This window comes from Sinohyriopsis cumingii, chromosome 18 (assembly GCF_028554795.1).
Source record: "Sinohyriopsis cumingii isolate HCF-2022 chromosome 18, ASM2855479v2, whole genome shotgun sequence".
NCBI lineage: Eukaryota > Metazoa > Mollusca > Bivalvia > Unionida > Unionidae > Sinohyriopsis > Sinohyriopsis cumingii.
The window spans coordinates 49,897,915-49,911,537 of NC_142978.1; the positions used below are offsets into that span (position 1 = coordinate 49,897,915).

General features: G+C 34.3%; 1 protein-coding gene across 1 annotated transcript; it reads right to left on the reverse strand.

Annotated features, from left to right (window-relative positions):
* Positions 1–1,892: 1,892 nt before the first annotated feature.
* Positions 1,893–8,231, reverse strand: LOC149776605 (uncharacterized). Its single transcript, XM_089941322.1, has 8 exons — positions 8,187–8,231; positions 7,262–7,299; positions 6,100–6,456; positions 4,870–5,255; positions 4,139–4,224; positions 3,523–3,700; positions 2,286–2,382; positions 1,893–1,920 (listed from the first exon to the last, which is right to left on the reverse strand). The coding sequence occupies exons 1-8, from the start codon at positions 8,229–8,231 to the stop codon at positions 1,893–1,895; spliced, it is 1,215 nt and encodes a 404-aa protein (XP_089797448.1).
* Positions 8,232–13,623: the final 5,392 nt, after the last annotated feature.

Sequence of the window (13,623 nt, forward strand, 5' to 3'; positions counted from 1 at the left end):
GATGGATAGTTGACAGTTTGGTTTATCTGTGGTCTTGCATTAATTAGAGGAAAATTGAGGTATAGGATGGACACGTCGGGCTTTCGGATTTACAACTGAGGTTGTATGGAAGTCTTTGGAAAGTCGGGGAAACTTATGACTTCTAGCGAGAATCGCGCCAGGGTTTGACAACCGCTCGGTCAAGTAAATACCCGTGTACGTGTAACAGTATTTATTTCATCATCATAACAAAAGTCGAAAAGAGCGCAATGTTCACGAATGATTTGCATCACCACCTTCCTATCTTGACCGTATATCCACGTCTCCTAGTTCATCCTCGCTAAGCTGTGTGCTTTGACCATTCATGGACTTACTGGTCCTTTTATTCTGACTTCGTCATTCTTTTCCTCAGACTTCTGTCTTCAGACTGTCCAATCTCTATCCCATAAAGATGTTCCTTAAAAGACAAAATTACCCCTAAATTTCTGTATACCCCACTCTCTAGACGTACACAAAATTCCCTCACGTTACTCAGAGCATGTTGGCTATCCACACACTGTGTAAATCCTGACTTAGTATGGTAGGACAATGACCTTGCTTCCAGTTGCAGGTCTTAAATTACCACGCGAGCGTCTATCGAATATTGCCGTATTCTTTTACATATGCTACTACATGTTCGATTGATATTGCATGAAATTCACAAATTGTAACTCGCAGCAATCCTTAACCTACAAGATTATTCAAACATTACAAAATCAGATATAATTAGGTAAGTATCGTCCTAACAAACAAAGGAAGTTATTGCAAATAATCCTTTGAAATCCTACATATATGAACATTTGGATCGCATGCAATCAATTCTACCAATGAACTAATAACTGTAAAATTAAAAGGTAAATTGCATAACATTTCGAGCATAAACACTTTCCATGAAAATGAATAAAAATTAAATCGCATAACATCTCTAGCATCAACACTTTCCATGAAATTGAATAAAATAAATTGCACAAAAACTCTAGCATCAACACATTTCCATGAAATTAAATAAACGATACATATATGGAAACCTAATCATAGAAAACACATTTGTATAAAACAAACAATCAAACAATAGAATATTACGTGAAACTAAAATTGCGTACCTTGTTGATGTTCTCTTTCAGAACATACGCTTCCGAGCATTAAAACCTGTCTTTCTTTAACAAGACGGTCTCCTGGTCCTTTTCTTGTTGAACAAGGAGAGCAATATTCTCTTTAGGCCTCCTCGGAAGTCTAGACTCCTCTTTCAGGAAATTTCAGACTTATGAATTTTGACTAGGTCGTCACTTTAAAGTCTGATTGCTTCTAAAGTGCACGCCTTAATTTATTCTGCCCAATCGTAGGCAGCGGTCCCTAATTTTTCCCAAAGAAATAATTCCTTTCATCAGGTTTAGACAGGTCAGAATCTGTGAATGACGGTGCGTAACTATTTCCCTTTGAAAAATGATAAGTGGACATAGGCTCCTACCAAGCGGTTAGGGTTGGTAGCTCAAATGTTTACTTAGTAAGGGCCGTGTTAAGATAGCCCGGTCAATTTCACTTAGTTGGAATGCTGCCCGTTTGAAGTTTACACTGACATGGGCAGAGATGAACGAAGAAAGGTCGAAGTCATCCCTCACAACACTTTTCTGGCTTAAACGCGATAAAATATTAATGACCAATATATTCAACTTTAAAGTTCACTGCAATTCAAACTTCGACACTTCACAGTGTTATTTTCGATTTAATTCATAATACTATAAATTGCTCTTAAAGTTTCATTCCATAACTTATAGAACTAAATTATTTGTAAATTGTCATCATCTCTGTGAAGTTTATGACAAAACAAATATTCAATGCTAGTAAAATCAGACAAATAAATTGCTTTTTTTTTTCTATTCCCTATCTCCAAGCAGATTTTGACTGAGGTGAAAAATGTCAGATTACATTTTTCCGAAGTATTCGTTCAGAAATGCATAGTCAAAAAAGAAAAATAATGCGGCATCATCTGGTAAATGTCCCAAAGGTAAATAAAGGACATTTATGCAAGTAGAACTTCTAGGAAGCATACTTCCATCATCAAAAGATTCAATCTTGGGTGGCATGTAGTATCCTAAAACTGGTATCTCTGCAGATGCCGTCACAAACTGTAATATTTTCTCCAATGTAACTTTAGCTTTCTCCGTTCCTCTTCTACCACCTATAAAAAGCAATAGAATTATATATATATATATATATATATATATATATATATATATATATATATATATATATATATATAGGGTGGCATGTAGTATCCTAAATCTGGTATCTCTGCAGATGCCATCACAAACTGTAATATTTTGTCCAATGTAACTTTGGCTTTCTCCGTTCCTCTTCTACCACCTATAAAAAGCAATAGAATTATATATATATATATATATATATATATATATATATATATATATATATATATATATATATATATATATATATTCAAATATATGGTCTTAAACCAAGTGACAGAACAACGCGAAAACCAGCAAGTTTTGTAAAATTTAACAACTAATTTACTTCTCTAGAATACGAAATGAAAATTTAAAAAAGAAAACTTGCAGTATAGTGAAATGGATGCCAAATAGTCATAAATGTTTTATCACAAGGCCAAAGATGTAGACTAATCGGAGTGAATTCCAGTTTTGAATGTGCTGATGTACCAATAGCCGCTCGCTGATACTGAATGCCGTTCACAGTGCGGTGAATACAAAAATAAGGGATGGTGGTTGCGTGCTGAAGAGTGATTCTTCTAGCATTCTGTTCAGGAGTAGGTTTCATACATTAAACATAACAGCAAGTTTGTTATTTAATAAAATTAAAATGTTGTTTTCATGTGTTAATGCCGAATATATTTCATGTGAAACAAAAAGCAATATATTTTATATTTGAACATGTGAAGCTCGCTGAAATGGAAATGTCACGTTTTTTATACTACACAATGAGATATAACCGGTATTAACACATAGAAAAGGATATATATATATATATATATATATATATATATATATATATATATATATATATATATATATATATATATATATATCTGTGTTTGTGTGTGTGTTTATCGGTTATGCAAACCTAGCTAGCTGCCACAAAGAAGGACTGAACATATTGTTTTACAATAAGTCGTAGAAATGTGAATGTAAAAGAAGAAAATGTCCACCTCTCTTTAGAGGCTATATAAACCTTTCACATCGAACGTCTCTCAAAATGTGTATGTATTGGAGTCCTAGTAATCATGTTAATCTAACACAACATAGGTACAATGGACTGAACACAGATACAATTTAGACAGTATGGAGTAATTCAGGAGTAAACATGTAATATCATTATATTAATAATAATCTTTAAGAAACTAGTTCAATTACAACCATGGCGCAAACGAAAAACATTTACCACATATTTCATTTTGATAAATGTATATCTATAATCTATGCAATCAGAACGACCTCTTTCTTGTTATCTTTACAGATGTTATATATTTACCTGAAACTTCTTTAAGGTATGCTATGAATTTTTGATATGTACCATCCTCCTTTAATCTTCTGTTAGATCCGATATCTGAGAATACTGGTTTTAGGACATGGATCAATTTTCTCTGTGTCAGAGTTGACCTTGCAGAAGGCCTGAAGAGATATTTAATACACGGCTTTCGGCGCATTAACTGAAAAGTAACATTTCAATAAATAAAAAAGTTGTAATCGACCCAAACTGTTTCATAGGCAAGGTTGCAATAACAAAATGGACTTTGTACCATAACTTCTATTTGCACATAAGACTTTATTATCAGTTTGATTCTTATCTAGTTATGCGCATCTTCAGTTTACCTCTCAAGAATTGGAAAATATGAGGGTTACTAAATTTATAAAGCTTGATGAGATTAGCTGATATTCACATAATCTAATACATGCTAAGCTTATGCTTTTAAAATAACCTTAACAATGTTTACAATCCTTATTTAATAAACAAGCTATATTGTATATTGTGGTCCCAAAATCACTGCCAAGATTTTTAGTGTATAATGATAACAGGTTACAAGAGTTTTAAAGGTCCGGGTTACAGCTGTAGGTTTGGGAAAGTTTAGATACTCTTTTGTGCTTACATCAACAAAACCAAGCCGATTTAAGCCATCTCTAAATTGTGCCTGGACTGGTGTTAAGTTTTGGGACAGGAGCGTTTCCAATTCTTCTTGTTAGGAAACATGGTAGAGGCCCGTTCTGCATCAATGACAAACCTAAAAATATTGTTAACAAGAATAGAATGGGTGCTTTAGAAAAGTACCAAAGATGACCCGCGTGTGATATTAAATGAAAGATATATTTAAACCAAATGAATCATTTTTCTGTTTCACGCTTATTAACTCCAAAAACGAGGCACAGCCTGTTAAGCAAGAAATGTGGGTCATCACAATCACATCTTACTAGTGTTGAAATACGTATGACATATAAGTGCACGCCAAAAATAGCAATGTATTGACCATGCATGCAACAATGTCGTGTAAACTGAAACTGAGGTATAGGAGTTAAAGAATGTCAGAAATATTTTTGCTAAAACAGTTAGGATCGCTTTATATGTCAAGAGAGAGAGAGAGAGTATACTTTCGTTCAATAACAGAATGAAAGACCTATACCATTAATTTACACGACAGACGATTTGCTTTATCGATTGCTTACCAAATTGCAGACCAAAGCTATTTATCACAAAAATTAACATGAAAGCATATTGTGCTCTGCCTAATTTTCACATCGCAAATATGTTGTCCATTGATAGCCGAATTATGACCAGCATAGTAAAAATTAAATCTACAGCAAGTAACGAAAATATAACACTTACCACAAACTAGTCCTGTACCAAAATAGTATTTCCTTTCAAGTCCACCGGAGTCATCTTTCAGTGTGTATGCACCCTCCTCAGCCATTTCAAAAAGTCTCCATTCTTGTTTTATTATCTCTTGCATCATATGAGTGAGGAACTCCTTCCTTGGTCCCCCTAGCTCGGAAGCCTCTTCTCCATAAAATGTCACCTCAAGGGATACCGGAAGGTTGGGCGCTTCCAAGATCTCCTCCATTCCTGTTGCAAACATATTCATCCGCGACACATAGATGGGTTGGGTTTCACCCTCCAGCGGTTCTGTTAATGATGTTTGGTCTAATTGTCTTCCAGTCATTACAGATTTTTGAAAATAGCGCAAGACAACTACTGGGTCATGAATGTCCTTGCTGTGGCAACAAAAAAGAGGAAGTCAAGGTACTTAAATTACTAAATTCAGGTGGAATTTTGTAAACTAAGAAGGCGTCAATATATACTGAAACAAGAGAAAAGAAAAGCAACGGAGTCTAATAATGGCATCCGTCCGTCTACGGGAGACGATGGCATAGCTCCAAAGTACGCTTTTGCTTATCCTTCTTTTTTCTTTTTAGAAAAAAAAGAAAAAAAAAAGAAGGATAAGCAAAAGCGTACTTTGGAGCAAAGCGTACTTTGGAGCTATGCCATCGTCCCCCGTAGACTAATTCAAAGGGCAAACACTCATTCATGTGCATGTGGCAGTGAGAAATAAAGATATCCACTGTAAACATGTAATTGAAGCCAAGCTATATACATGAATTAATATATTTTACTTGGATAACAAAGCAGAAGATATTCAACAAGATTAACTAGCTAATAGATATATTAGCAATCGGTGCTTATCGGTGTGCGTGTGTTTGTGTTAAACCAGTCTTTAATGTTAAGAAAACAGTTACCTTTTTGCAGATGGAAACATAAACAGGTCACTTGGCACAAAAATACATAGTCCAGCATGTAAAATGAACTAATTAGAGTTACCTGCATCTTATTATGCATTATTATGACTCATCTAGACAAAAGAATTTCCACTATCTCATATAAAGTAGCGTATCGCTGAAAAGGCACAGATTGGCCTCAAGAAGGAAAGTTTGTTTTTCATATACTTTGATCAAAGACTTTTGATCAATTTTTTTCTAAGCATGAATGCATACAGCAACCATACAACGTGGCATCTCATAACTGGATCTTTCCGAAAAATATTTTTTTAAAACATCTTACACTTCTTCCAAAATCACAGCCATGTTGTCAACTAAACAAGAAGACCTGTAATTTGTCATTACAGTATGATACAGATCACCAATGTTGGGATGTCCGGTTACATCATTATGACGTTCAGTGTTTCTTGATCCAGCACCATGCTCTTCACTGGTACGTTGTACTATTGCTACTATACTAGCATGCTCGCTAGTCCCTGAGTTGGGAAACATGGCCACGACATTATCCTGTTGTCTGATAGTTGGAACTGTGGGTACATTACTGTACATTGCACCAGTGTTGAGAGGTGGGTCTACGGTACTGGTGTTGTTGTGTGTTGTTACAACACTAGGCTGCTCACTAACGTTAGCTGGATCATCGCTGAAAACACATAAATATATTTACAACATTTGACAAATCAGATGATTATAGATCGATTCAGATTTATGTTGTCCTGTAAGTTTCATAAAAAGCATATGCATTCTACAAGACATATTTTAGATAAGAACTGTACTGTAATAGTTGAAATATATGTAGGACACAACTGGAATGACTATGAAGTGGCATATTTATTAATCAAGGATGATTAAATTCCATCATAAGACTCTGTAACATGCAAGAGGATTGACAATGAAGCAAAACATCGCGTAAAAATCCACCAACAGGACATTTAGTTAGTTTACATGGGTAGTGACCAGTGGACTGAGTAAAGGGGACAATGTATAATGTATGATCAATCTGCACTGAAGCCTCACTTTCTTTTTCACTAAAGTGATGCTCTGTTGTGATGCTTAGTGGATTCCATACATTTATATGCAGTCTACTTCCAGTAAATCACATATCAAGTTTGCAGGAACTGTACGAATGTAAATCATGTATCAGTTGTACATGCAACTATACTATACTCTACACAAATATGAATCATTTTTCAAATGTACAGGGAGTTAGTTACTCACTCTACACAAATATGTATCATTTATCAAATGTAGAGGGAGTTAGTTACACACTCTACACAAATATGAATCATTTATCAAATGTAGAGGGAGTTAGTTACACACTCTACACAAATATGAATCATTTAAAGCAAATAATCAAGCATTGAAGGATGGACAGAAGACCGTCACACAAATTGTCTAGTCCTGAGTCAAGTAGATCTAAAACCGAGGTTCAAAGACAAACAACTTGCTTGAAAATCTCAATGAAATCTGCATCTTCTCCTGATTTCTGAAAATCATAAAAAAAATATGTGGTTACGTTTTTAGCAATAACACTCTCAATACCCAAAATTACGTAAATACTCTGCACACATGGTACCATCGCATAAATTTAGTGATCTAAACAACAGGCACTTTCTAACCAAACGAAATGCATACCCTTTGATTCTGTCTAGGTATCAGTAAAGTTTGTAAAAAAATACTCTCAACAGAAAAGCAAAGCAAACCTTCATTTACACAGCACTTCATCTTCGCTAGCCAAGCTTCCGATATGATAATCCTATCTACACCTTGGCGGATCGAACATATATACTGGTGCTTTGTCCTAGCGACATCTATTGGATTTCCTGAACTGCCTCCCATCGTACATAATGCCAAGTAACCAACAGTGTGGTGCATTCTACATTGGCCGAAAATAATGGAGGCAATTGACCTAAAAGGATACTTTGGATGTTTAACCTCGAAAGTATAACTATGTACCAGAGTGAAGCCATTACAGGTGTATTTGAGAGAAAGGAAATTGTGCAAACACGGACTGGGACTAGAAAATTGCTTACTTATCCGTCCATTCTAGCTGTGTGCTCCCCTTGTCCCAATCATGTAGGAACAGTGTTCACATTTGAACAACTTAATTTTAATTGGATGCGGTGGCTTGCCGTTGCATCCAGTGAAATTCATAGACATGAAACACAGAAATATCTGCCCGATACGCCGAGGCGGTGATAGGTTATCATATCGGAACCTTGCCTTGCGAAGATGACAGCCCTTAGAAATTGCACCTTTGTCTAATATACATGAATTGTATATAAACGGAGGTAACATACTGTTGGATTAATGTTAAAGCTTTAACATGAGCAAAATACCTGATACAATTAATTGATAATCAGACTACCTTACCTGACAAGTTTGCATGTGTTCTCTCAGATCCTTTATAGGTACCATGCATGAACAAGACAAACACTTTTCTTGCTCTTCAAAACAGTCTTCTATGTCAATTATAGCGATACTCTTCTGAATCGGCCTGATGTATATGCGACCTGTACCGAACTCCCTAATGTCTTCTGCACTGCATCTTCCGTGACTTACTGTGGTTAAAACTTTTTTGGAGTTACTTTTTAGCGTTAACAGCTCAAAACCACCACACTGATCTCAAGCCGGAAAAGAGCTGGAAAACAGATAATGAATATTATATTTTTTATTTTCGAGTACGGATAACACTTTTATATCAATGTTCACTTTTAAACTCAATTTTAAGACAATTATGTAATGTGTTTGTTTGGCGTTAGGATTTCAGGAATAAAGATATGGTTAAATTTATTTAAAAGGTAGGTTCAAGCTGGAAATATTGAATGGATGATGTTGAGTGCTGAGAGGAATCGTCATCGAGTATTATATTTCAGTAATTTCTTGAATATCATTCAATTATTTTTACTCAGATAATATTGTTTTGTGAACGTATCTAAAATTTGGTTTATACTTTTACTTGATTTTAACAAGTAAACCGTAGGACATAGCTTGTTCAACCAAATCTTACTTGTCCGCATAAACGTTAAGAAAAACACCTGGTCTTACAAGTACAGTATTAAAACTAATCGCAAAAGGGGATACAGTTAAGTCTATAAATAAAATAGACAATATCTACTGAATCTGTACATTTCAAATTTTACATAGTGTTTCTGAACTTTTATTTTGTGGAATATTCTATTTAAAAATGCAATAGGAGCTTAACGCATAATTTATGGTCCAACAAATATTAGCTTCCACCACTCCCACTCACACATAAGCTTGATGGTTTAGCAATAAGTACTTAATTGTTTGATTTACCAAGAAACAATATTCTAAGTAAACATTGGAGAAAAACATTTCCAGCTGGAATGTTCTTTTCATGTTGAGGCTTGGAACACCTTGAAGATGGGAATTTGTACATGTTCGCATTGTTGAGAGGAAGTTAAGTTCTATGACTCAACAAATCTGTATATTGTGAAATAGAAGTGCACACATAGATACAATTTGAAAGAGACATTTGCATCAAGAAAAACAGTAGATATAACTCACATCAACAAGCGATGGAGTATCTTCTCTATTATGACTTAAACTGTAACTAGATGAGCAACCTAGAGGCGGAAACCGAGTTGCACAGTGCCTACCTGCTGTTGCTTTTTTTTTTTTACAGTTCATTCTCTATAGATTTAGAACGTAACATACATGCATTTATTCGCATGCACTTCACTCGTTTCCTTCATTCCAAAAATTTGCCGATCACCTTTCATTACTTTTTCTAAAACATAATTACCTTAGTATGGCCTGTCTCACTTGGTCATGCAAAGCATCAGCAGGAATAATAACTTTCTTTTCCCCAAGGCCATTTTTACGTAGCATTCTCCTTTCTTACAGAAATGGAATATTTGTAGAAGTATTGGAACTCAGACAAACAAAAGATCGAGTCATAGTGCGACCTAAAATAGAAATATGTATCACCGCAGTTTACTTGTTTTGGTGACTTATCAGGACATAAAAATGAGCAATATTTCCTAAAACTTTATATAAGTTTATGTTGCATGAGTGAAGCAGCTAGGTATGTGTTTGTGAGACATGGATGCCCACACGTTCCTGTTGAACAAAAATTCAAGTAAGAAATAAATATGCATGTATTTATAAATCATACTTAGGTTTCATATTCTCTGTTGCAATAGTGTGTGAAAAAATGTGATAAATTCCATTTTGTAAATTTTAAATGTAGGCATTTCATCAAAATCGAACAATGTAAATTTGTGAATCGTCAAACACACTAACGAAAAGACATAGCAGAACAAAAACAACAACAACATAAGAGGGGAGAAACAAACACATATTAACATTTGTGCATCGTAAGACAGACACACATCACGCAGACAGTCAATACAATAGTTGGGGTACTTATTTTATATTTAAAATAGTACTAGTACAGAATATTAAAAAAGAAACAAACACTGTGCCTTGTTCTAGTGGTTAACTTGAATGTTGAAGTGATGTGGTGCTGGTTTCACATCAAGACAATAAAGGCTATATATAGACTATATATATGGGATAAGCTATCTGTGTGAGAGTATTTGTGTGTCTGTGTGTACACGTTCAATCTGATGCATTGTATGAAATGTATTTTTCCATTCATAAGTGTTGTCTTGGGTGCTTAATATGGCAAAAAACAAAAAAAAAAACAGAAATAAAGCAACTATATAAAATAGTGATATATAGTGATAATGAAGGGTACCTTTTCTTCTCCCATCAATCCTGACCAAATTGTTATCAGTCCTACCAGTTCTTGACCTATATGGATTTAATCTCTGTGCAAAACAAAAAGAATATATGACAAGTCTAAATGTACAGAAAAAAAGATTATGTGGGTTTTTCTCATATAACAAAAGATGATGCCTAGGTCATTATATTTTGGTGGAAATCAATAACATTTCATGGTGATATTCGTTTACTCTTCTATTGAAAGAAGACCTGTTTGATACACTAGGCTTCTATGAATGTTATAGGGCTTATGTGTATGGAAATACACTTTATGAATCATAACGTTTAATTAAAGTTTAGCGGATATTATATTTTTACACATTATCAATAGGACATTAGCAAGTTACGGAAAGGCAAAACTATAAATTAGTCTGTGTTAATAGTTTCATTGTTTTTCGCATAGCATTTAATTCAGTTTAGTGGCTGTTGAATCGACTAAACTTAATTAAATTGATTAAATGGGACAGTTGCATAAACTTAAGTTAAAATTCAATTTTAAAGTCTTCGTGGCATCAACAACTCAGGATGACAGACAGAAAGACGAAACACCGTGATGACAATGATGTAGCTCATGGAATTAAACAGTGCAAAAAGGAGAAGTTTGTTGAAATTATATACCATTGTTCTACTAAACAAGCGTCTGTGTTCCTCTGATACCGATGAAGATGATGTCTGACTCGCAGATGAACCAGATGCAGAGGATGTAAGTGATGATGAGGTGGAGGAAATCTGGTCTGCGACCCTCCTCAAGATAGATATGGCATCATCAAGGTTTGTACTCATGTCTGAATTAAGAATAAAATTGGTAATAGTTATGGAACGCCATAAACACTACTTGCGTGCAAGCTGCTTGTATGAATCGTTTTCTGTTCTGTAATATCAATTAATTGGTTGTCACAATGAGGAATACGTGTGTGTGTGTGTGTGTGTGTGTGTGTGTGTGTGTGTGTGCATGTGTGTATGAATGTATGTATGTTTAAATTTGCATTGTTTGCTTGTTAGTTTTGTTTTAAAATTTTTATTTCACTTTATACTATTGTCATGTAATATTGTATGTTGGACTTAACCCAGTAAAAATTCAAGTTCATTTTATATTCGAATTTAATTACTGATTGTATTTTAAAGACTGTGAACAAGTAATATATGGCTAAAATATTCTCTTTGTGTATGGGGTTGATATTAAAATCACTATCAATAGAAGTAGACATGTTTATTTGGGTATGGGTCTAGTTTATTGGAAATTCCCCATAAATTGCCAGGTTTTCCTGTTGTTTACTACATTTTGTATTATAATTTTAGAAATAGTTATAAATAATTACAACTAAGAGTTTATTTTGTAAACATTAGGAGCCTTCTGTAAGGGTTTGTATGACAAAATGGTAATTGTGACCGGAGGTCAAGTAGTGGACTATATAATATTGTCACTGGAAAAATTATCCATTCGTGATTTAAAATCTTAGTAGAATTATTCTGTATTATTGTTGTGACCAGTAGTTCATATGGGCTGGAATTTTAGTTATTCCAATTATTTCTTCTCTGGAAATACAAACGTGCTCTGATAACATTCTTGGAAATAGAGACTTGGATTTATAGTGAAATACAAAAAAGGATATAATCTCGGATTGTATTATTGTAATCCAACAAAAGACTTGACAAAACAACACTTTACATGCCATCGCAGGCACATCAACCCTTTTAGCGTTGGATTTAATTTGGATTTCCACTAAAGTTTATTCATACCTCTTATCATCGGAACTTTTGTCTGCAATTCTTTGATTATTTTGGGATTTAATTCGCAATACCATAATTTCTTTCTCTTTATTTTCACTTTGTAATCAAGGGAAATAAAATCTTTGTTGACTTTTTCACAGTCTGTTGCTTCTCACACTTTTCTATTACATATATAAAACGACAGAGTCGTAATAATGTATGTATGTATGTATGTATGTATGTATGTATGTATGTATGTACGTATGTATATGTGTGTGTGTGTATGTGTGTGTGTGTGTGTGTGTAGCGTCATGTCTATCAAATCGGATAGTAAATACGTAGAATAGTGTAGAAAAAGTGTCAAAAACGGAGTGCTCATGGCTAGAAACGTGAGGTCTTGGAAGTGGGGAATCTGTAGGTAACTCTGAGTTACTGTAGTGAACAAAATGGCATCGACTTTCGACGATTGAGGAGACCAGTATAGAAATGCTTTACATAATGAATAAAGCTTCTGAAGACAGTTACACAAAGGTACATATGAACTATCTTGTGTAAATGCTGTCGAACCCTAAGGCATAATGTAATGATGCGGACAAGTTGTAGCGTTGTCTGATATAATGCACAGAGTAAAGGCATCGGCGACTTTTGACTTGTTTTACTAAGATTCTTCCTATAAAACATATTAGTCGGGTCTTGATGCTGAAATTATGCATAATTAGACGTGGACACGAAAGATTTAAACTTTATAAGAAAGATTGTTGGTCAACTGCATACAGTAAATCGCATACATAAGAAAGTCGGGAATATTATCCTTCACTTAGTAATGAAAGGTTAATTTCTAGCCCTGTTAATTATATTTTTCTTATTTATTAAATTATGGCAAATTGTTCCTTGTAAACAAGTTGGTATTGAAAGAAATCAACACACTCTACATGTATGTATGTATGTATGTACAACACATATACAAATAATGACAAGAATGCTGAAAAAAGACAGACGATCCTTACAAAACTATTTTGCCATTATCGTGCAACATCATTACTGAATGGATGCTGCCCTGCTGAATTACTACTGATCGGAAGAAAATTACTTTTTTTTTGGGGGGGGGGACCAGACAGATCCCCCCCCCCCACTTAACCAAAGAGGAAATTGTTTATGTGTTTGTGTTTTCCCCCATATATGTGTTGTATCTGTTATTGTTTTTGAAGGAATTTAAACTTTAAAATCAAAGTTTGAATTTAGAAATTTTGATCGGGGTATTTCTAAAATGGCCTTAGTGTATCTATAAGGTTGTACGTCCGAATAAGGTTTCTGTCACCTTTTCCGGATTTCCTCCCTTAGTTCTTTT